Source organism: Hyaena hyaena, unplaced genomic scaffold (assembly GCF_003009895.1).
Source record: "Hyaena hyaena isolate Hyena2069 unplaced genomic scaffold, ASM300989v1 scaffold_177, whole genome shotgun sequence".
NCBI lineage: Eukaryota > Metazoa > Chordata > Mammalia > Carnivora > Hyaenidae > Hyaena > Hyaena hyaena.
The window spans coordinates 2,117,696-2,143,635 of record NW_024080810.1 but is presented as its reverse complement, the minus strand read 5'-3'; the positions used below and the strand labels follow the sequence as shown (position 1 = coordinate 2,143,635).

The 25,940-nt window shown below is 38.2% G+C and overlaps 1 protein-coding gene and 1 long non-coding RNA gene across 4 annotated transcripts in view; one reads left to right on the top strand and one right to left on the bottom strand.

The window, feature by feature from the left end:
• Positions 1-20,917, bottom strand: part of LOC120237328 — a 28,159-nt gene extending 7,242 nt beyond the window's left edge. Inside the window, exons 1-2 of one of the 2 annotated variants that reach the window (XR_005529923.1) lie at positions 20,603-20,917; positions 19,187-19,279 (exon numbers count right to left, since the gene is read on the bottom strand). This is a non-coding gene — a long non-coding RNA (uncharacterized LOC120237328). Of the gene's footprint in view, positions 1-19,186; positions 19,886-20,602 lie in introns of those variants that run through there. The other variant, XR_005529922.1, reaches the window with a different exon arrangement.
• A 495-nt stretch (positions 20,918-21,412) lies between these two features.
• Positions 21,413-25,940, top strand: part of RIPK2 (receptor interacting serine/threonine kinase 2) — a 29,576-nt gene continuing 25,048 nt past the window's right edge. The window contains exon 1 of one of the 2 annotated variants that reach the window (XM_039240590.1): positions 21,413-21,752. In XM_039240590.1, coding sequence (XP_039096521.1) covers positions 21,580-21,752 — 173 coding nt within the window. In that variant the 5' untranslated portion in view covers positions 21,413-21,579. The remainder of the gene's footprint in view (positions 21,753-25,940) is intronic. The other variant, XM_039240589.1, reaches the window with a different exon arrangement.

The following is a 25,940-nucleotide window of genomic DNA, read 5'->3' as shown; positions in this document are numbered from 1 at the left end:
AACTACTACACATACACATATTTATTCGTTTAGACCACTGCTGACCTCGAAGATTGTTCATAGACTTAAAAACAAACAGAGAGGGTGAGACACAGACACTTTTGAGGATGGTTTGGAAGTTTCTTACAAAACTAAGCATACTCTTACCATATGATCCAGGAATTGAGCTCCTTGATATTTACCCAAAGGAGCTGAAAAGTTATATCGACACAAAAGTCTATACAGGGATATTTACAGCAGTTTTACTCACAATTTCTAACACTTAGAAGCAATCAAGATGTCCTTCAGTAGGTGAATGGATAAAAAAAAACAAAAAACAACTGTGGTACATCCAGGCAATGGGATATTATTCAGCTAAAAGGAAATGAACTGTAAAGTCATAAAAAGACATGGAGGAAACTGTAATACATATTATTAAGTAAAGGGTAATCTGAAAAGATTACATATTATATGATTCCAACTGTATTCTTTATGGAAAAGGCAAAACTATGGAAACAGTAAAAGATTAGTGGTTACCATGGTGTGGGATCATGGGTGGGAGTACGTAGCACAGACAAAAAAAAAATTTTATGTTTAGTTATATTTGTTTAGTTATATTTGAGAGAGAAAGAGCAGGGGAGGGGCAGAGAGATAGAGACAGAATCTAAAGCAGGATCCAGGCTCTGAGCTATCAGCACAGAGCCCAACGAGGGGTTCAAATTCACAAGCTACACAGTACAGACGATTTTTAGAGCAGTGAAACTATTCTGTAGGATACTATATATAGTGGATGTATGCCATAATATATTTGTCCAAACCTATAGAATGTACAACTCCAAGAATGAACTGCAATGTAAACTATGGATTCTGAGTAATCAGTTGTAATGAATGTACCACTCTAGTGAGGGATATTAATAATGAGCGAGATTATGCATGTGTTGGGGCAGAAATATATGGGAAATCTCTGCACCTTCCCCTTAATTTGCTATGGACTGAAATTGCTCTAAAAATTAAGTCAAGGAAGTTCATATTCTTCAAGGAAAAAATAAGTGAAAAAGAGGTACATTCCTGTCAGAGAATTATTGGCACTATTGTTCCTTCTACTTAGTGTTCTAAGGCAGCAGGGCCATATACTGCAAACAACATTCAAACCAACACAAATGTTAATAGAGAGAATGGATGTGTTGAAATAGGGCAGGAGTGCTGAATATGCCTCCTTCCTTTCCCTGCTGGTTCAAGACACTGCTGTCTTCTTGCCAGATACTAGTACATAGGTTGGATTCATACCTTTCCCAAATCTTAAAGCCTAGAAATACATCTTCCAACAAAACCTTAACTAGCAACAAAATAACTCTATAGTCAAGCAAGTTGGAAGTGATATGGAATTCATTTTAAGTTGGATATTGGCTGAACATTAAAATCAATAGTTTAAAGGCCCACAATAATTTTACCAATTAAGTTGGCTATAAATTGAGAATCATTAGCTTCTTAAATTATTAAAATTTCAGTACATAAGTAATACAGCCTGGTTATATATTTCAATTACACTCAGAAAACGTACCACAGGTAGGGTCAAAACATTTTTTAAGAGATTGATAAAATGCCTGAGTTGTCTGCTAGAGCAGAGGAGGAAACAAAGCAAGGGGAAAAACAAAAAACAAAACAAACAAAACACACACACACACACACACACACACAAACCACAAGAAACCACACACAAGAAATACCTGCAAAATAAAACCAGAACTCCAATCACTTGCTATGCTTATAGACAGCAGACCTCCCTCCAGATTCTTTTAGGAATTCGTAGTTGATCTGAGTCCCTAGATATATGGTGCCCCTACAGTAAAGGTTTAAGTAAGACATCTGTTTGTTCTATACACCACTGAATGCCTTCCACATTTTCTTCTCTGGAAACTCAGAGAACAAGTCACAAAGTCTCCCTCAGAGACAAGACTGCCAACTAGGCCAACTTCCTTAGCAGATGATTATTTTTAACTTGATGGAAACATTGTAAAGGGAGACTTATTTTGTTGTTTATTTGTTTTGAGGAGACACCTAAGATAGCGAGAAATTGCCTTAGAATTCAAAGTCAAAGCTAGACTTTGTCAAATAGTACAGGAATCTTCCCAGTTTCCTACATACTCACCGTCTAGCATGGGGAAGTGACATTAACCCAACATTATTTACTAAGCCATAGTTCTAAGTGTTTTCTTGGATTAACCCACTTAACCCTCAAAAAGATCCTACGAGATGGGACCCTATACGATGAAGTAACAAAAAGAATAAGTAACATGCTCAAGATCAACATCACAGGGATGATGAAATAAAGAATTGAGATTAAAACCCAGGTAGCCCTGTGGCTAGAGCCTATACTCTCAACTACTTCATTGGTGGTTTTTAAAATTTTTAAATATAACCTACTATAAGAAATATTTTACTATAATCCATTGAAGAAATATGCTCCATAATACAAGCCAGTACATGCACATATATGTTTGTATTAGATATATAAATATATATATAATTGAAACCAATATTTTATTAAACCATTCTTACTCTTACTTCATGTGATACATTGATATTTTCTATTGTAGTTTATTTTTTAGAACTACTGATCACTCCCCACCAAAGCAATTTCAGGATCCAGTAAGTGTCATAACCTTAAGTTTGAAAAACAAGGCACTACCTTTCTTTTCACCACCATAGGAATTTTGTGAGGATTACCTAGGCTAATATGTGCAGAACATTTAGCACAAGGCCTCATACATACTGTATGCTCAATACATGGTATTATTATTGAACTTGTAAGCTAGCTGTAATTCTAGGAGCCAGAGACACTGAGGGGAAAACCATGACTGGACTGTGGATGAATTTATTGCCAGTGAGTATCTTTCCCTGGCAGTAAGATAGGGAATTTCCCCAGTATTTTTAACTTGCTCTGTAATGGAAATCCACATTTGGCAAGAGAGCTGACTGGTGGCTAACCCTGGGTTTCCTCTTCTCCACTGGAAAGGGCAATTTACATGTTGCTATGCCTCTCTGCTGGAATCCTCAGTAAATGCAAGTCATTCATCTATGTTTATATGCAGCAGTATTCTGGACACTAGGAGCTGTACAAAATTTGTCTTCATAAAGGAGTCCAGCTGAGAAGATGCATTCATTTCCTAGTGATGCTTTATAAATTATCACGTAGTGGTGTAAAGCAACACAAATTGATAATCTTCCAGTTCTAGAGGTCAGAAATCAGAACCGGTCTCACTATGCTGAAAACAAAGTGTTGACAGAGCTATTCCTCTCTGAAGTCTCTAGGGAAGAATCTATTTCCATACTTTTTCTAGCTCCTTTTTAGAGGCTATTTATCTCCCTTGGCTCCTAGCCCCAGGCCCCTTGCTCCACCTTAAAGCCTCCAACAGCAGGCTGAAACTTCACATCAAAGCACTCTGACCTTGACAATGACTTATCATCTCTCTCTGAATCTTCTACCTACTTTCACCTTTCAAGGACCATAGTGATTACATTGGATCCACCTGAAAAATCCAGAATAATCTCCCTATTGCCATGTAAGGTAAACTTCAGAGATTCTGGAGATTAGGATGTGGACGTCTGGAGGGGTAGGAGTGGCAACTATTCTGCCTAATTTGGGAGACAAACTACTTATAGTAAAATATAACAATATAATGACACATAACGTTTATTGATCATTTACTAGGCATTGTGCTGACTGCTTGACTTGTCCTGGCTCATTTCCTTGTAGAGAAACCAAGGCTCCGAGACATAATGCAAATTGACTAAATTCATACAAATAATGTCAAACTCAGGTCCACCTGACTTCAAAGATAGTGCTATTAAGCCCTTTCCTACAAAACTAAATATTAAATGTGTATACATTTAGTGGTAAGCAACTTCTCCCCATCATGAACTCCTTTTACTCTTTTCCCCAAGGGACCTTATTTTGAAAGATTTTGTATATTAAATGTTTTTATTCATTAATCAAAGATAATTGATGTTACTTGTAACATCTGATAGCTCTGAGCTAATCTTTTTGCCTCTTTTTGGATTTATATAGTTCCAGACAAAATAATGCAACATACCATTTGTTTAATATGTTTTGGCATCATTTTGGAATACTGAAAATGGGAACTCAAATAACCCTCTTTGTAGATGCCTAGGAGTTCAAAGAAGAAGAAAATCAATGGGACTGAAGAGCTGTCAGGAAAAAATGGGGTCTGACTTAAGTCTCAAAGCAGCAGAAATTTCACACAAAACAACGAATGGACAACATGAATGATACCTAGGAAATGGGAAAAAGTACACATAAAGATGAGATGTGGGTAGCTTTTTAGGGCTAACTAGAAAAACAGACTAAAAGGGAATATATAAAGCATTGATGCTTTGAAAGATGAGTGACTAAGGTTAAATTTAACCAGGCAGGAAAATGCAGATGCTGAAAAGTTTCTGAGAAGTTCTTTGGCTTAGAGAGGTTAATCAGCTAGAAGAAAAAGAAAAAAGTAAGAAACTGGCAATTGTATTTTAATTTACTTTTCAGGAGAGATATTGGATTGCTGAGAGGCATGGATGGACGTGGGGACCAAGTTTTCACTATATCCCCTTTTGATACTTATAAATTTTTACATAGTAAGAATTAGCAATATATATATACATACATTATATATATAACATACATCTGAAATGTATTGATATGGGTATATAAGAGTATCTTTACAGACTCAAGGCGCCATACAGTAAAACGAGGCTTCTTAGTACACTTAGGAGCTCAGGATAAACTACTTGTCATTCTGCCCCTCCCTGCCCCTGAGTAAAACTACTTCAGCAATTTTCTCATTGGCTTAAACAATTGCTCCTTGTTATTGTTTTTCTTTGTTTACCAACCTCATTCTACACTCAACTCAAGGTTGGGCTAGTGCCCCTGTATTTTGCATTATTTTTATATGTTTGCCCAACAGGGATGAGAACCGACTTCAGAACTGACTCAGAAATCACACAGGATCATGTCATTTACCCTCACAATGTGCTCTGTGCTGACAGCTCAGAGCCTGGAGCCTGCTTCTGATTCTGTATCTCCCGCTCTCTCCTCCCCTCCCCTGCTCATGCTCTGTCTCTCTCTCTCAAAAATAAAAATAAACATTAAATAAATAAATAAATAAATTACTATGCAACTTAAATGAATTTTTTTATCACATAGATCAACAGGTATCCTACTATGATCTTGTTTTTAAGAGCTAACTAATGAAATAACTCCATCACTGGTTTTGTGATGTTGAACCTTTGCACTTTCTGAATAGTGCATGCTTTCTTCGTAGTATTGGAAATCTCAAGAGTCAAAGCAAGCACCCTATGATGCTGAGGCAGCCAACCTGCTGCATTAGTGCTACGAGCAGTAACTGAGGCATCTGAAGGCTTGGGAACACTTTAAATGTTTGGGGGCTTAGGGAAAGAGTTGCATTAGAAAACAATTCCTTAATCAGATTGTGACTTAACCTGCATTCAAAGCCATTGTATTAAACTCTTTTTAAAAGTTTAGACATTACACATGAGATTACATAAACAAATGAGTTACAGAAGGCGTAGGAGAGATAATAGACCAAAACTGACTGGCACAGCTAGATCCCAAAGCCAGTGTGGTTACTCTCTGCACATTTTACTAACTTCCATCTGTAAGAGTACATGCTTTATTGTATGAATGAAAGTGTTACATTAATTACCTAATACCCCTGCCTTACGTTAGTCAGTGCAGAAATCTTTATTGAGCTCCCCACAGATAAGTAATTTTAGAAACTATGTTAACAGGAAAACATCCAAGGGTGAATAACTGCTAAGCCTCTAAGAACCATAGTCTCTTCTCTTGGAACTCCTTGAAGGCAGTAAATACCCTGTGTTTTTCTATATGAGCCTAGCACAGTGCTTGCCTTCAAATGACACTAAAATAAAATAAAGAAAACCTCAAAGCAGAGCCATGATTCAAAACTAAAATTAATGTGTCACAATTAAGGAAGCACTTCCACATATGTTATCTCATTCACTCCTCTCCTAACCCTTATGAATGAAAACAGAAAGTGTCGGTAAGGTTAGGCAATGTGGATACTAAAATAGAGACTGAGCTTGAAATTGAACACAATACTATTAACATGTTTTTATATGTGTGATTAAGGCCAGGAACACATTATATAGAATTAAAGCCCTTGCCCATCCACCCACAAATATAGATATTACAAACTCATATTTTGGAGTTTGTAACATTTTATTGTCCCAGAGTGTAGCAGAGTACAGACTTAACTCACTATGGTATTTGCTCTCTTGCATCCTGCAGGCCCACGCATGATCCTGAAATGCATGGTTTTCATTCTTGGACTTTGTAGTCCTCTCTTAATGCACTGAAAAGTTTCTGGGAACAACTTTTCTCCTAACTGTAATACCAAAAATCATTCCTTCTTTTGGACTACACCTTCAGATCACTTGTTTTCCCAATCACTTATACTCTAGAAAATAATAGTGATTCAATTTGTCATTTATTACCTATCTAGCAACCTCCATGTTTAAGCTCGTATACTACTGAATTTCCTTAAGTATTTCTTTTTTCAATTTTTAAATGTTTGTTTTTGAGAGAGAGAGAGAGAGCAGGAGACGGACAGAGAAAGAGGGAGACACAGAATTGGAAGCAGGCTCCAGGCTCTGAGCTTTCAGTGCAGAGTCTGACATGGGACTCGAATCCACAAACCATGCAATCGTGACCTGAGCCAAAGTCAGCAACTTAACTGACTGAGTCACCCTGACACCCCGTCCTTAAGTATTTCTGTTAAATATTTGTGTTTATATACATGTTTATTACATGTATACAATCTGCTATGTCTCCAGAGTAAAGTTAAATAACTAATGTAAACTCAGGCATTTAGTTCAGATGTGCCATTTGAGTACTCACTAAGTAAAAATATACACAATGCATTTATTCTATGGATTCATCAACTAATCACAAAGAAAATATGAAGAAAGATTCAGGGCCTCCTGGCTGGCTCAGTCAGTTAAGTGTGGGGACTATTGATTTCAGCTCAGGTCATGATCCCAGTGTAGGTGAGATTGAGCTGTGTTGGGCTCCCCACTGGACATGAAGCCTGCTTAGCATTCTGTCTCTCTCTGTCTGCCCCTCCCTCACTTGCACTCTCACTCTCATGCTCTCTCTCTCTCAAAGAATAAAATAAGACGCAAATTTATGGTATTTGATTCTTTTTTATATGTGTAGGTCCTAGTTCTACCATAGCTTTAAGATATATATCAAAGACTTAATAAGAGTTCTCTGATGCAATGAACTTGAATCAGACTAACTGGTTTACTCCCAGTTCTAACATCTTCTATTTATAATACTTCAGGCCAGGAACTCTACTCTTAGGCTCAGTTTTTCCATCTTTAAATTGGAAATTATTGAGTAAAACACTTATCACCACTAAGTTTATTCCAGTATTTCCTTCCAGGAAGAGAGTCTGTCATTGTAATAACATATCTGGCATCTTGCTGCATCCATCCCACTACTACTTTCGAGGGGAATAAGAATAGCTTACTTGGCTGGTGAGTTTAGGAACATAGAAGCTCATCTCCTTTCTTTCTTTTCTCTTTGGAATCTTCCTGCCTTCAAAGACAACACATTCTGCCTTAATCATACATGCAACACTGCCTAAAAAGGGGTCAGGCCTCAGTTTATTCTTCCTATGATTAAGTGGGTACAAGATTAGCAAACCCTGGGGCACCTGGGTGGCTCCGTTGGTTAAGCGTCCAACTTTAGCTCAGGTCATGATCTTGCAGTTTGTGAGTTCGAGCTCCATGTCAGGCTCTGTGCTGACAGCTCAGAGCCTGGAGCCTGCTTTGGATTCTGTGTCTCACCCTCTTTCTGCCCCTCCCATGCTCATGCTCTGTCTCTGTTTCTCAATAATAAATAAATGTTTAAAAAAAACTTTTTTTTAAAAAGCAAACCCACTTGCCCAGTATCTCTAAATCATGTTCTCCAAAATTAGTATAAAGTAGGCATTTTGGTCTCCATCCCCACTACTCTTTTACTTGCTTCTCAATTGGCCTTGAACATTGAGTAAAGAATACATTTGTTAGCCACATCATAACTCAATAGGGATAATGGCTAGAACATAAGATTATCTTAATGATATTGTATTTTATAGAATATAAAACATTTTTAATGTATAAGTAGGTAGCACTGCAATTTTAACACTTCTTTTATCTATTTATTTCATGGTAAATTTTTAAGATTCATTTATTCATTCAATGAGATGACAGAGTTTTGACTAAATCTGCTGGGAGGAATAAGCTTAAGTTAATACCTAATTATGCTTAAAATAAAATATCTTCCATCCAATGTTTCCATTGTACATGGTTTACTTTTTTAACGTTTCATAAAATTTTAATTTTCTTAAAAAATTTTTTAATGTTTATTCATTTTTTGAGAGACAGAGAGAGATAGAACATGAGCAAGGGAGGGGCAGAGATAGAGGGAGACAAGGAATCCAAAGCAGGCTCCAGGCTCTGAGCTGTCAGCACAGAGCCCAATACAGAGATCAAACCCACAAACTGCGAGATCATGACCTGAGCCAAACTCAGATGCTTAACCGAGTCAGCCCCTCAGGTGCCACTAAAATTTTAATTTTCTAAGTAGGTGTCAGAAAATACTACTGCACTGGACACCGTCTAGAGTTTAGATAATCATTGGAATATTGGCTGCAAAGATTTTTTTTAAACCTGGTACTTTTTTCATAACTTTACCTCTACCAACTACAAGGATTTTTAAATTTGAACTTAAAACTCTGAATAGAAAAAAAAAAACCTGAAATGAGCACACCAGATAAATCTGCATGCTTTTAAGTACAGAATTGCAGCCTTTAACTGGCTATGACAACATCCTTCCACAGTTTAAAGTGATAGTAGGTGAGTTAATATCATGCTTGGTCATTGTCCTAGGCACTGGTAAACAAAATATACATGGCCCTTGCCTTCATAGAGCTCACATTTGAAATAAGAGAACAGCTACACACTATACTTGTGGTGAGCATAGCATAATGTACAAAGAAATGAAATGGCTATGTTGGACATCCAAAATTAATGTAGCACAGTGTTTCAACTCTACTCAAAAAAAATTGTTTTAAGAAAGAGCATGGCTACACAGTTTTCAAATCACTTTTCAATATTTCACAAACCAGGATTAAGAGTCATCTTACAAAATTGATAATTCCCACTTAAACTAAAACTAGCTAGGCTCTAAATGCTTCATTTTGAAAAAGGAAACAAATATTTATTGGATATTACCTTATACATATAATCCTGGTTGATACTCGTAACACCTTAATTTTTCTTTTATTTTTTTAATGTTTATTTATTTTTCAAGATAGACAAAGAGTGAGCAGGGGAAGGGGAGAGAGAGAAGAGGACAGAGGATCTGAAGCAGGCTTTGTGCTAACAGCAGAGAGCCTGACGGGGGACTTGAACCGACAAACTGTGAGATCATGACCTGAGCCAAAGGCAGACACTTAACCAACTGAGCCACACCTTTAAGAAAGGTTCATTGAGGGGTGCCTAGGTGGCTCAGTCAGTTAAACCTCCGGCTTCAGCTCAGGTCATGATCTCACAGTTCATGGGTTCAAGGGCTGTGTTAGCCTCTGGGCTGACAGCTCAGAGCCTGGAGCCTGCTTTGGATTCTGTGTCTCCCCTTCTCTCTGCCCCTCTCCCATTTGTGCTGTTTCCCTCTGTCTCTCAAAAATAAATAAACATTAAAAAAATTCTTTTAAAAAAGGTTCACTGAAACAAGGTTTGTTGAAATCACATGTTACCAAAGGCATCATGCACATTGGTTGATGAGGAAGATGACTTTTAACTCACAGCCATCAGATTCCAAAAACCCATATTTTTTCTGCTAAAATGAATCAGTTAATGTCAATTATATCCCAAGTCAAAGTTGTTAGTATAATGAGAAAGATTTTTAAAGAATAAAAATGATGACTATAAAGACTTTAGTCATCAGCTTTGTAGGAAGCAACATAGAGAGCTTATTTATCTTTTTGTGTGCCGTATAATATACCAAAGATCTATTCACTCAATAAATGTTGGATTAAATTGTTAATATGTAAAACGAAAAATCAAATTATACCCAATAGAATTAGTTCCATAAATTTTAAGTTATTCCTAACAGTAAGCTATTATTAAAGAGACACATCGACATTTTTACAATCGTTAGACTGAACTGTTTTAAAAGATATTCTCACTCACATATAAAATAACTCCTCATATGATAGTGTGTTGAGCTTTTCCAAATCATTCACACTCCATCTCTCAGTAGTCTACTACCACTTTGTGAGAGCAGTTGAATAGCTTCAGGATGCAGCAATATAATTTTTTTGATTCAGATCCTGGCTGTGCAACTTACTAGCTGTGGGACCTTACACAAGTAATTAACATCTTTGTAGCTCAGTTTCCACATCTGTAAAATGAGAATAACAGCAGCATCTAATGCTCAGTATTCTGTATTAAATGAGTTACTATATGTAAATTACTTAGAAACGTTTCTGACACATAGCAAACATTAAGTAAGTATTCTGTTATAGCTATTGTTCTTGTTTTAGAAATTTGGCAACTGATGTCTATACCCTAATCCACAAAGGACTTGAAAAGAGGAGATTGTGGAGATTATGGCCAGACAGAGTCTTCTTTGGGAGTTCTAGGCTCTCAAATAGCACCAACACCACAGACAAGTCACTAGAGAAGTCAGAGGAGCCAGCTCTCTGACCGAGATGCAGACAGTGAGGACTCCTGGCTGGGTAATAACTGCTGAATGAACCTGACAAGGTTCTCTGGCCAAAGACCACATCTTTCTGGCCAAACTGCACATCTGCAGTTCTAGAAAGCTGGGTTTATTGACTCTTTGCAAGGAGAAAGAAATGTGTATCATGGGGACCCATAGAGCATCTCAGTAAAAAGATGTTAGAAAAAAACATATTACAGAATTTGGCCTTGTGTTAGGTGATTTGGGAGGGTATTCAAGAAAACGGGCATCTTCCCTGCCTTGGATGCCGTCTGGAAGCAGGGGTAATTCTCTGATTATCTTAATAATTTTTATCCATGAGACGAATGAAGTTGAGCTAAAGTAATTAGTAAAATAGCAATGGTCACTCATTATTAACCAAGAATGGAGGATATTTACTCTCTTTTGTGGTTTGGACAATGTTCTTATTTCTGTTCAGATGTGATCATGAAATGTTCCTATGTTGGTCTTGCTCCACTACAATTACAAAGCAGTCTTGTCTGAGGTTGATCATCTCTGAAAGTGCTTATACTCAACATGAGAACTTTACGGATTCACTGTTCAGTGCTACGCCAGCTCCTAATAGGGGCTGCCTCTCTCTTTCTCAAAAGACATGAGAATGTTTTGCTTGAAGGGCAGGGCTGCCCAGGAAAAGAACAACTATTACTGATATTATTTATATATATTGACAGGTTAATAGTCTATAAAGTCCTTTTATATTCATTGTATAACTTGAGCCTCTCAGAACAATCCTAGGCACAACTCCAGGGATCCCGTTCATAATATATTCCATGTGACTGGTACCTCTCCAATGTGAATTGTCCCCTGGGGTTGTGCAATACGTTTGCCCCATTCCTTTTTGCAATTATGAAAACTGAGTCAGAGAAACTTCTTGAGCATTCTCTATTTCCCAATAAACCCTAGAGTTCTCTCTGGCAACCTGTTCAGCTGCTGATGTTAGATCCTTGATTCAGTCATAGTTTCCATTTCCACAACAATTTCTTCAGCCTACTCTGTTATAACCTAGACTACACTGGCTACTAAACAAGAAAAGCTCCACCCTCTTCATCTACAACTTTGTGCCTGCCCAAAACAGGATGCTAGAAAGATTACTGAACTTACAACCAACCTCTTTCACACAGTCACTTCCTAGCGGGGGAAAAAAAGTATGTGTGTTGCATAAACAATTAATATACCATAGTATATGTTGCTTATAATATCAGAATGGCAGATGGAAAACATGATATTGAGTTCTGAAGAAATTTTAAAAAGTAGAATATCCTGCTAAATTCAGGGGGTGAAATTTTTGAATGCAAACTGAGCCGCTAAAAACATAGCTTTCCACAGTCCTGAAAACCTGTCAAGGAAAATGGAATTTCCCACGAAACATCCATTTACAGTGAATTTTTGTCCAGCACTATTTCTGTAGCTGGGAAATTCCCTCTTGCTACTAAAGTTCTGTCCTGAGACATTATATAAAGTGAAACTGAAAATAGAATACTCTACTGACATATCAAGCAGTTCTCGGAAAGACCATGGGCTCTGATTCAGATTTGTTGAGGAAATCCTGTCACAGTAATTTGCAAACCCTGTGACTCTGGGTATTTCATCTAACCTCTCTCTCATTGAGTTACCATGCATGCTTCTCACCTCTACTACATGAGAGTACCCCAGACTTCCCTATCAGAACATTTATTACACTCTATGTTCAGATTTCTGTACCTCTTAGATCACTAAAAGCATTTAGAGGGCAAGGACCATGTGTACTTTGCTATCCTTGTACTTCCAGGACCCAAAGTTATGGCACATAAAATATTTATAAAATTTATTTGTTGCCTTAGGGGAAACGGACTGGCGATCTGGAGAATCAGGAAAGTTTACTTTTTCTTTTACACACCTCTTTATAATTTTCAATATTTTACCATGCCAACTTGGCATGCATATTTATTTTTAATTAAAAATAATATCTACATGAAAAGAAAAAAGGTAGAAAATGTTTCTTGCCAACAAATAGTTGGTAAAGGAACAGTAGTCACCCAGTACTGTCCAGCTGCCTTTCTTATTTAAGCAGAGGATCAAAGTAGGTGATTTTAGGCAAATTATTTTCCCTATATTCTTCTACATAATAAACCATATGTATATTTTGAGGACTAAAGTATAAATTTATTTGGATTTAATTTTTATTTTATTATGAAAAAGTGATAGACCAGTTCTATCTTAAATCCAGAACATTCCAGTTGAGATTAGGTGGAGGAGGACAGTGAGGGGAAAGATGAATTGGGCCTTTTGCATAGTGCTGCAGTCAGTTAATCAGAGCCTTGAAAATACAGTACCACTTTTCCTTCTTTGCCACTGTTCTTTGTGTGTTTGGCTCTATCAGTGCACCTCCTGGAACAAGATGGCTGAAGCATTACACAGCTACTCTGGAGCCCCTTGTCCAAATACTATGGAAATAGCACCAAAGTCCCTAACTCCACCCACTAGCAATCAGCACTTTTTAGTAACCAATTTTCCCTGCATGGAATACTTCCGAAGATTTTAGTTGCTGATCATCTTACTCTGAATGACCACAATAAATCCTTCAGTCTTTCAAAGGGCTTCTGTTTCTTTAGTCACATAACTAAGATCATGCCGATGTGGAAAGATCTGAGTCAGAATATATATACTAATTGAATGTTTTCTGCCAAATTATGCTTTATATTTTTACTTTTAAAAACATAATAATAAAAAAAACATAATAATAAAATAAAATGAAGTCTTAACAATATGATCTGTTTCAATGAGCAAATAAAACAAGCAATTTTCCCAGGCTATAATCTAAAATGTAAAGAAAAAATTTCCTAAAGTTTTACAATCTAAGTGAAAGATATTTTCTATATAGCATGCTCTAGTGGTTTGTGGGTTCAAGCCCTGCATTGGACTCTGTGCTGGTAGTGCAGAGCCTGTTTGGATTTTCTCTCTCTACAGCTTTCTCTGCCCCTTCTCCACTTATTCTCTTCCTCCCCCCCTCCCTCTCTCTCTATTAAATACACTTAAAATTGATATTTTCTATATAGTAATTTATTTGGTTAATTAACGAAGAGAGGTTTCTAGTAGTTACCTCTAGATTCTGGACTTATTTTGTTCTGGTCTACATTTTTGTTTAATTAAAAACACAGAAGGGAATGAACATAGCATCTACTGAGAACGTGCCATACACTATTTTATATATATTATTTTACTTCATATTTATAAAATTTGTTAGAGCAATAATTTCACAAAGGGAGAGAATAAGGCTTAAAGAATTAAACAGGCTACCCCAAGTTACACAGTTCACAACTAAAGAAGCAGAGAACTGAAATCAGATATGTATAATTCCAAACATCACATTTTCTGGAAAAGATAGCCAATATAGCAAAGTACACATTTAAGAGAATCATGTAAGGGTAGAAGGGTGGACCTACAAAGATATAACAAAACAATATGATACAAATGAGATATTACTGTGTACTTATTAGTCAGCTAAAATAAAAGAAACAGAGAAAATATGAAATGCTGGTAAGGATGCAGCAAAATGGAGTCTCTCCTATACTGCTGGTGTGAATGTTAAGTGGCATAGTCACTTGAAAAGTAGTGTGGCAGTTTCTTTAAAAAAAAAAAACTGAGGAATAAAAATCTATGTCCACATAAGAGCCAGTATGTAATTATTCATAGATGCTTTATTTGTAATAGCTAAAACCTGGAAACAATGAAAATGTCCTTCAGTAGGTGAATGGTTAAAGAACTTTGGTGTACATACTGTACCATGGAATACTGTTCAGCAATAAAAAAATAACTACTGATACAAGAAAAACTTGGATGGATCTCAAGGGCATTATGCTGAGTGAATAAAGTCAGTCTCAAAATATCACATATATATCAATAACATAACATTTGTGAAGTGACAAAATTATAGATATGGAGAGAAGATTAGTGGTTTCCAGGCTTTAAAGGATGGAAGCGGGTAAGGAAGAGGGGAGGGAGATCTTTGTGGTAATGGAATAGTTCTGCATTTTGACTGCAGTGGTGGCACAGGAATCCATGCATGCGAAAAAATGACATAGAATAACATGCACACATTGCATGAATGCTAAATTGCTGGTTTTGATATTATATTGTAATTATGTAAGATGTAACCATTGGGGGATACTGGGACCTCTCTGTACTATGCTTGCAATTCCCTATGGATCTATTATTATCATCCCAAATAAAGTTTTTAAAAATTGTACCTGAGTATATTAGTTTCCTGTGGCTGCCATAACAAAGAACCATAAACTTGGGGGACCAAACCACAAAAATGTATGGTCTCACAATTCTGGAGACTAGAAGTCAATATATTAACAGAGTTGGTTCCTTCTGAGGACTATGAGAAAGAATTTGTTCCATGACTGTCTCCTAGTCTCTGGGAGCTTTTGGTGTTCCTTGGCTTATAGATAGCTTTCTCTATGTATCTTCACAATATTTTCACTTTATATATGCCTGTCTATGTCAAAATTTCCCCTTTTTATCAGGGGTCATATTGGATTAGAGCCCATCCTAATGACCTCATCTTAACTTGATCAGCTGCAAAGATGCTGTTTCCGAATATGGTTACATTCACAGATACTGGGGGTTAAGACTTCAACATCTTCTGGGGGAACACAATTCAACCCTTAACTCTCTAAAAGAATCAATTGGACAAATGCAGGAGAGAAAACGTGACCTACAGGCAGTTTATATTAAAAGCAAGCAAAGAAACAAGTTAACAAACAAAAACTTCCAGTTTTAGTGGACCACAGGTCCAACCTAAATTAATAGTTTAATAAGACTGTTTTTAAAAAAATAAATATTGCCATTCATTATATAATAGATTCAGATCAGAGACACGCATAGCCACATGTGCCTCTCACCTATCAAACTTCATATGGAATTTTCTAACCTATTTGGATTTCAGAGGATGGTGATGGAAGTGAAGTAGATTCTTAGGAAAATCACCATCAGTCTCAAAACCAAACTAAAGTAAATGAGATACATTCAGATGCCCAAAACTAAAGATGACATAACTGATTTCCATGTATTCATTTTATAAATCCCTCATATCACCTTAAAGAGTGGTATCCCCTGGGGCGCCTGGGTGGCTCAGTTAGGCTACCGACTTCAGCCCAGGTCATGGTCTCATGGTTCACAAGTAGGAGCCTGCATCAGTCTCTGTGCTGACAGGTCGGAGCCTGGAGCCTGCTTTGGATTCTGAGTCTCCCTCGCTCTGTGTCCCTCACACTCTGTTCTCTTTCTCAAAAATTAAAACAAACAACAAAATTTTTTTAAAGTGGTATCCCCTTTGTGTTTGTTGAATGAATGACAAAGCTCAATTGTCTAGGTAGAAGAATTGGGCTTTTTCAAGACAGCATAAGCAGCTAATACGAAGACCACAATTTTGTAAAACTCAGTGTTAGAGAATTTTAATAATAGAAACTTCTAACTAATGGAAACATCTTGTTCAAAATGTAGTTTGTTCCCTACCGCCAGGAAATGCTCAAAAGAAGCTGGGCATCTCTGGGAGGTGTTCTTTAGATGGGAGATTGTACTAGTTCTTCAACCTTTTTTTTTTTTTTTTTTTTTTTTTACGTTTTCCGCACTTTCACAGAAAGATATATAGCTTAACTTTTTAGGAATTTCTAAAAATAATTTCACTTTTCTCTGAATGCTAAATAATAAAGATGCAACTTTAGATTGAAAAACGTTTGAGGAAACTGCTATTATCAATACTATATTAACAGGTTGACTTTAATATTCTTTATTAATAAATCTAAGATGAGAAATGTTTGTTTTCTTCCAATTGAGGTGAAAATTTTAATATAGCTTAATTACCAGAAAAAGCATCATTTGTCAACAATTTTAAAATGACATGTTGAATTGATTGATCATTAGAACGCTAAATGAGAAACATTATGTTCATTAACTGCAAAAATGTCTATTTCCCTGACTTTTCATAATTACAGACTCCATGTCATTACAGGGTTTATCAGGTATTTTTTGAGATTTTTGGGGGGTAAGAGATACTAAATGTGCCCTAAATGTTAGTTTCCCATACAAACTGTTCACTGTTACGTAATTACAGAGACTTCCCCAGCCCTTGTGTTATCAAATCTTACTAGGTGCTTTCAGACTGAAAAAATTCAGAATATGAGATGTTTGAAATTCTTAAATTTAGGTGGTTTACTTTTTAATTTTCCATCTTTTTTCTAATTAAAGAGATATTAGAGATTTCAAACGGCTATTTCCTAAAATAGAACTTGCAGTATAAACAACCTCAATTCTCAGTTAATGGAAAAACAATCCTTAATGTAATTTTACAGAATTTTGAACAGATGAATTCAACATACAGATGTGATACTTGTCTTCTCACCTAGTTTGCATAATTTTTTTTTCATTTGGTTGATATGATTCAGCATCAGTATTCTTTAAGTTTTCTGTCTTTAGCCAATTATGGAAATTAATTAAACAATATATATGACTAAGAATACATTTTGAAATTGCATAATAGTGAACACTATCATGAAAGCTAACGATGTGTGATCATGACAAATAAATTGAATCCAAATATTTATAAATTTTGCAAGAAAAAGAATCTTAGCATTTAAGATTAAGCACTGAACTCCAGCAATCAGCAGGCCAACACAGTAGCATCTATCTCAAAAGAAAATGAAAGCAACTGTGTGGAAGAATAGCACTCATTGTTTGCAAGAAAAAAAAAAAACTTGGTACCACCTCAGTGAAGAGAAATTCAACAGAAACCAAAATTACAAATGGGCATAACTCTTTGGTCCAACAATTCACCTTCTAGGAATTATATATGTAGATATAGCTGTACATGTATAAATAATATCTGTGAAGATTATTTATTGCAGCATTATTTGTAATAGCAAATATGTGGCAACAATCTAAGTACCCACCAGTGGGGGATACATTATGGTATAGGCATTAGCCATTAGAAAGAAAGGATTAGGAAACTTCTTATGTAATTGCATGGAAAGATATCCAAGAGAGATTATTAAGTAAAAAACAAGCAAGGTGAACATAGTGTGAAACTAATTACATAAAGTGAGAGACATATATACATCCACATATAAAGTTATTTTATGTTTAAACCTATTAACTTTTTGTTGAAGGATAATATACAAAAAAGTGCATGTTAAGTGTAACCCCAAAGAATGTTCATAAAGTGAAGACACCCACGTAACTGGCACCTAGAGTCTAGGTCCTAGATCAAAAAACAGAACACTACCATCACCCCAGATGCCTCATCATGCCCCTTCTAGTCACTACCCTTCTCCCTACAAGACTAGTAGTAGTAATCAGTATCCTCTTTTTCAAAAAGCATAGATTAGTTTTATCTTTGTACTTAACAGAAATGAATCCATACAATACATATATATTCATTTCTGGTTTTTTTCATCCAACATTATATTTGTGTGACTAATTTGTTGTACATTGTTCAATCTCATTGTGATTGGTGTTCCATTGCATAAATATGACACAATTTATTTACCCATTCGACTGTTCATGGGTATTTAGATAATTTCCAGTTTGAGCTATTATAGACAGCGCTGCCATGAACACTCTAGCTTTTGCATGTGCATGTCCACGTAACTAGAAGAGGAACCGCTGAGTCACAGAATCTGCGTAGCTGCAATTTTAATAGAAACTGCTCTACAGTTTCAAAATTGGTTGTACCACTGACACTCCCACTAGCAGGATATGAGTGCTCTAAATCTTCACCCACACTTGGTATGTTCTTTTTAATTTTAGCTAGCATTTGTATAGCGGGATCGCATTGCAGTTTTAACTTACAGTTCCCTAATAACTAACAGTGTTGAAGAACTCCAACTCCTTCATTTGCTGTTTGCTATTAAGATATTCTCTTTTGTGAGGTGTCTAGGTCTTCGTCCAGTCTTCAATGGGAATATACTTTTAAATGTTGAACCGTGTGAATATAGTACCTACATTTTAAGGAATATAATTAAAATATAAATTTTATAGAGTTCTATGCTTAATATTCTCTTCTTCTTGGACATTTGTAATATACTAGTATTGCAAAAGCTCTGAAGTCTTCCTTTTTTCAACATCACTGAACAGTTTGTAGAAATGCTTCTGTTTGTGTATAATATTTATTTTTCAACAAACTAATAATTGTCTTTTTCACTTAGATTTTTGTAAGTTTTTTCCATTTTTATCACATATTTCATTTATCAAACATCTATCAATATAATTTCCCAAAAACTCAAAATTAAATAATCTATAAATTCAATTATTTTAACTAGTCTTTCTCTTGGAGTCTGCCATCTCCTTGCTCCAAGGAAAAATGGTTGCTCTCTAATTCTGCCACATCCTGGGGCTTACCTTCACATTCTCTTGGTCCTGTTTTCTGGATCCCATGTCTTTCTCTTTGATTTTAGTCCCATGTTTTGTTGGACCACATCTTTCAGTAGCTTCCTTTATTAAAAGAAAAATAGAAGAAAGAAAGGTCATTTGTATCCTTGTATATGTGAAAATATTTTTTATTCTGCCTTTAAACTTGATAGTCTGGCTGACTATAGAATCATAGGTTGGAAGTTACTGTCTTTCAGACGTTTGGAGAAATTTTACTTCCCTGTGTCTTAGCATAAGTGTTACTGTTGAAAAATCTAATGTCATTCTAATCCTGATCAGTTTATTTTTGTTTCTTCTTTCTGAAAACCTTTAGAATCTTCTAAAGGGTTTTGACCTTGTTAATGATGTGCTTACATGAAGGACTTTTTTTCATTCACTGTAGGTACTTGGTAGCCATTTCAGTTTGGAGACCCCTGTCCTTCTTTGATCCTGCCAAAATTTCTTGAATTATTATTTTGATCATGTCCTGCCTTCCTATTTTTTGTTCACTTTATCTGGAACTCTTAACTGACTGGAAAAAATGAACGAATGAATGGGAAATTTTTCTCAGCACTTTTTATAGCAAAAAGATTATTAAGCAACAAAGCATCAAACCATATCTTTACAGCTAAGCATTTTATTTAAATAATCAAAATTTTAAAACACGGTGTTTCAGGGCACCTGCATGCCTCAGTCGGTTAAACATCCAACTTCTGATTTTGGCTCAGGTCATGATTCCAAGGTGGTGAGATAGAACGCAGGGTTCAGGGAGCCTCCTTAATGTTCTCTCTCTCCCTCTGCCCCTTTCCAGGCTGCCGTCTCTCAAAAATCAAAAACAAAAAAACACCAAAAACACAGTGTCTCATTACAACTTCCCAGTATTGTAGAATATAACAGTGCTACTCTCATTTCAAGCAACACAAAAATACAGGAAGCACTGGTTCTCTACAGGCAGAAATCCCCTATTCAAGTCAGGCATTCCTTACTACTGTGGCCTTAGAATTCATTAAAATGCCTAGTATGGGGGCCCTGGGTGCCTCAGTCCCTTCAGCATGGGGACTTTTGATTCTGCTCAGGTCATGATCCCTGGGTCATGGATCAAGTCCAGAGTGGGCTTTGAGCTGAGGTAGGAGCCTACTTAGGATTCTTGCTCTCTCCCCTCTCCCCCCTTTCTCCCACTTGCTCTCTCTCCAGGAAAATAAAGAAATAATAAAAATAAATAAAATACCTAGTATGGACTTGGTATTGTATACAGTATTTGCACTCAACACTCTACAAGATAGCCATCCCAATAGAAACGTGTTTTGTTCTAAGGCAAAAAACGGAAGGGATGTTTGTTTTTGGTTGACATTAAACATTAATTGCATTCTTCCCAGATCTGTGAGAAGGAAATGTTTGCAGTCTTACCTGGAATCAGAGGGATTCTAAAAGTTTTTCACCCTCCATATAGTTATGGACGGCGAAAGAGAGGAGAAAAGTAGATCCCTAGTAGAGGAGCAGGGAACGGGAGCTACACCCGCGAACTCGTTGGCCAAGTTCAACCCTGACCAGCTTTCTCACCAACGTGTCCCTCCTCACACACCTGGAAGCGAGGGAGGTAGCCAAGTGCTTTTACACATTTACACCCAACCCGGCTCGCGGGGCTCTCTGCGGGGCGCCAGGAAGTCACCACCACGCCCCCTCCCCACCCAACGCGCTTCCCGGGCAGGCGCGGAGTCCAGAATCCGGGTCCCCAACCCACACGCGCCAGCTGTGGGGTCCGGCGACTCCCCCAAGACGCGAGGCTCAGACGCACTCCCTCCCTGAGGGAGTCCTCCCATTGACCCATCGGACAGCAGGCTGCCGAAAGGAGCTTTCTTCCCCTCAGAGAAAACTTTTCCAAACCTGGGAGTTGCGGGGGAAAGAAGACAAACAGCGTCCCTGGCGCCCTTGCCCGCCCCAACCCCGCGCCCGAGCCCCTGCGGGTGTCGCCCAGAGCGTGGGGGCCGCGCAACGCGGCGGGGATCCCGGGGCCCAGGCGGGGCCCCTCTACCCGCCTCAGTGCCCGCCGCTGACGTCGCCCGAGCAGTTCGGGGAGGGAGGAGCTCGGCCCGCCCGGCTCGGGTGGCTGGCGCGCCTGGGAGGGCCGGGTCGGGCGAGGAAGCTCCTCCTCGACGCGTAGCCGCCGCACTGTTGACCCCGGTCCCCAGGAAAGTCCGCTCCCGCTCCAGCGAAGCCGCGGCTGCCGTGGGTCGTGCGGGCAATGCGCTGCCTCGTGACCTAGTCTCTGGCACCGGGGGGCGGGTCCCGGCGCCCGAGCGCGGCCGAAGAGCCCCGGAAGCCGCCGAAGCGGCGGGCACACCCAGAGCCGGCCCGCGGCCCGAGCGCCCGCGCCGCGCGCGACCATGAGCCGGGAGCCTATCTGCAGCGCCCTGCCCACCATTCCCTACCACAAGCTCGCCGACCTGCGCTACCTGAGCCGCGGCGCGTCGGGCACCGTGTCGTCCGCCCGCCACGCAGACTGGCGCGTTCGGGTGGCCGTGAAGCACCTGCACATCCACACCCCGCTGCTCGACAGGTAGGGCGCCCGCGCGCAGCCCCGAACCCCGGCTCCCGGCCGGCGGGCTCGGGAGCCCAGACGGCGGTGACACTTGGGGTCGGCCCCACCCCATCGTCGCCTCTGGCCAGTCCCTCGAGGCTTGGGGCCCGCGTGGTGGGGAGAACGGGCCTGTGTGGAGGAGCTGCAGCCGTCGCATTCCTCTGCTCACGTCTCCCCTCCACTGCCCCTCCATCTCCTTCCCTCTTACTGCTGGCCTTCGTCCCTCCACACGCCGAAGTCGAAGTCTGTTTGGCGTGGGTTTGCTCTTGTTCTTGTTTTGTTTGCGGTTTACTACGTGTGGTCAGGAAAGTTTAGATACCAATCTCCACTTGGCTTAGTTTCTCTTCTCACTCCGGCAGGGAAGCCTCTCCTCTGGGGATGTGTATTATTTGGCTAATAATGAACTGAATCAGAAGACTACTACATGGTCAGAAATTTTGAGTGTCTCTTACATCCTGGAACCATTTACATGCACTGTCTAGGTTTCAGAGGAAGGCTAGCATTCGTTTCTGTTTCCAGAAGAAACATTTCTAACCCTATACCATTGACCTGTGAGCGAACATACTGATCAGTAGGTCTAGTGATTGGTCTTGAGTGTTTTCCTTCCAGTAGGGATTTAACTAGGCCCCGCATTCAGTCCTCAGTGAGTTAACATCCATGATTGCGACATTCGCCTCTCCTCCCCTTTATCTAATGTCAGAATTCATCATACTAGATGCCTGATTGGTGAGAGGCTGTTAGTATCTAATATGAAATAAATTCCTCAGCTTCAGCCCTGCCGAAGTTACTGTACTTTCATCTGCCTGTGGCTTCTCTTTGCTGTGTTACTGTCAGGTTTGGATGGGCCAGATCTCACGGTAGGTTTGAGACTGTTCCCGCTTTGTGCATATCATAATCCAAGTCTAGTGATAAATGAGATGTGGTGTCTGGTTCACCCGGGCCTTGCGATCTGTGGAGCAAGTGCTGGGCACATGTGGGTATATGTATGTAGTATGAAGAGTAGTGGTTGGTTAGAAAGGGTGAATTGATTTTAGAATCAGCTATGTAAATGTATGGACATCTAGCCCTGGTGAACCCTTTAGGTATTCTAAAGTAAATTGATCTTCCCATCTCAGATGCTGCTCCTCAAGATTTTAGTTTACGCAAGATTTTACTTTGTGCTATTTGAGAGCAAAGGAATGAAGAAGGAGTTCCTTTTCTATTCTTTTTAACAATTTTCATACCCTAAAATTCTTCACTAGGAAATTCTGTTGTCAAGAAGCCACAAGGACCAGTTAAACCCTCTGGCATTACTGCATCACGTTCTTTCTCACACTTGTTGCCTATGAGTTAACATTAGCAGTATTTCTATAATCTGAGCATAGGGCTGGGCTATGCAGTTGACTCACAGGGTGTCCATTTCCTCACTTATAAAGTGAGAATAATAAATACATGTACTTCTTGGGCTCTGGTGCAGAAAATGTTTGCATTGTTCTTTGAGACCACCTGGAAGAAAAAAGTTTATTTGCAGTTCTGTGTTCTCATTTTAATGATTGGTGAGTCATTCTCCCTACCCTGACTTCTGCTCCATGAGTGGGCCTTTACCAATAGTCTCCTAACTCCACATGTGTAGATGAGTCGGTTTGGTTGTTCAAACATCCTGTGTGGATGACCTGTTTTGTGATTCAAATTTTGATCTGGGTAATATTGGTGATGTGCCTATAAAAGCTGTATTTTACTTTTTTTTTTTTAAGTAAAAACCTATTTTTGACTTTTTTTCTGTTTTGCCACTCACTCAATCTTCCTGAAATCTGGCTTCAGGAACTTTCCTTGATTCTTTCCTTTCTATGATCAAACACTGGAATAGAAAACACAGGCGTTGGAGTCTCACAATTGTGATTCAAATCTGACTCCAACTCTACCTACTAGAAAATTATGTATCTGAGCCTCAGTGGCCTCATCTGTAAGGTGGTGATAATAAAACCAGGTTTAGAGGGTTGGTCTTCAGATGATAGCCCATAAATAGTGGCTGACACGTAGTAGGATCACAGTAGAAGGAAGAATGCCTGATACTCTTAATGGGAGAAAGAACAAGTGTATTAAGTATCACTGAGACTTCCCCAGCATGCTCTCTCTATAGTCTTTTTTTTCAATGTATCCATAAATCTTCAAGTCCATCCTCTGTCTCCCTGAGAGTACTAAACAATAATACCTCGTTCTTGTTGATCTACATCTCTTGAGGCAAACACAGAACTGTTTCACTTTAGGCAAGATAAGTTAGAATAAGCTTCATAAACTGATATAATTGGTTGTCTTAGAGTTGAAGTATTAAGTGGCTAAAGAACAGGGAGAAGTAAAAAAGCTTTTTACTTTATGATCACTTGTGACTCTTGAATTTTAAAATATGTAAGTATATTACGAATTTTTTGCTTTATTTTGCTTTTTGTTTTTAAAAGCAATCCTTATAGTCTGGTCTGGAATGTCTGTTGTTTTCTTATTTCAACAGCCATTCATCCAGAGCTTGGGTGGTTTAAGCACCACCTAATCATCATTTCTTACTTAATAAGCTTCTCCTGGAGATGTTTCTATTCTGTTATTTGCTACTACCACCACACATCTATCCAGGGTAAAAACCGGTGACATCTCCAATTCCTTTGCCTTTTTTTTTTTTTTTTAAATATATCCACCTTAAGTCAGTCAGTCACCACAACCTGGGTATTCTATTCGGCTAGTGTTTTTCTTTTCATTTTCACTGTGACCTTTATAGTCTCAGACTCTCATTGCTTCACATCTTCGTTAGTATTATGATTTTCTAATATTACAGAAAATTATAATATTCTGCCCCTTTGTGCTGATCCTACATTCTTCTCCCAACTTAATCATCCTAAAAGTTCGTTCTGCTCATGTCATTACCCTGCTCTAAAACCTGCAATCATAATTTGGTGACTGCCAAATAAAGTGTAAACGCCCTCACCTGGCTTTAGGGCTCTGAGATGAGGCTCTAGCCTGCCCTATTCACCTTCATTCCTTTTACATGCTCTGTTACATATCCTGATTCATATTAAACTATTTGCCATTTTCCAAATCTTTACTATAACCTCCTTGAATATATTTGATACATATCTATTAAATATCTACCGGGTGCCAGGCCCTGTTTCTTGTCCTAGGGACACACAGATGAAAAAGAAAGGCATATTCCCTCCCCTCTTGGAGACCATAGTCGTCTTGACTGCTCTTTTACCAGTGGCTGATATTCTATCCATCCTTAAAGTATAGTTGAAATCCCTCTCTAAAGATTGACAACTCCTCTAGCTCTAAGTTTACTCTTTTTCCTGTTTCCTAGAGTTCTCTATTTCCTTACTTGATTACTTAGTTATTTGTTTTTGGTGGCATTTAACACATTCTACCTTATGTTTCAAGTATGTATTTTCTTTCTTTTTTTTATATGCTTTCCTTTTTTTTAACTTTATTGAGGAATAATTGACAAATGTAATTATATATATTTAAAGTGCACAACATGATTATTCGATAAACATATACATTGTGGGATGATTACCAAGATCAAGATAATTGACATATCCAAAGAAGACCTACAGATGGCTAATAGGTATATATGAAAAGGTGCTCACCATCACTAATCATCAGGGAAATGCAAACCAAAACCACAATGAGTATTTATTTTTCTTAAAAGATTTCTGGGCAGCTTGAGGAAACAGACCATGTTTATCTTTATATTCTCTATAATGCTAAACATAGTTCTTTATTCATAATAAATGTTCAAAACTTATTTATTTGTTTTGTGAATGAGTAAGCAAATGAACCTGAGATCTAGAGTTACCCCAGGGATCTGTTACAAGTATTTACTTGTTGTAAGAGTTCTTTTCCTGAATTCCATTGTATAATTTCTAAGTTTTTGACCTTTATGCAGCTATTTTCATCTAGTCATTTAAATCTACAATCTGGTCACTTAAATGTATTGGGGTTTTTTTGGGTTTTTTTAATTTTTTTTTTAAATGTTTTATTTATTTCTAGGAGAGAGAGAGAGACAGCGTGAGCAGGGGAGGGTCAGAGAGAGAGGGAGTCACAGACTGAAAAAGGTTCAGGCTCTGAGCTGGCAGTCAGCACAGAGCCCGATGCGGGGCTCGAACCCACGAACCGCGAGATCATGACCTAAACGAAAGTCGGACG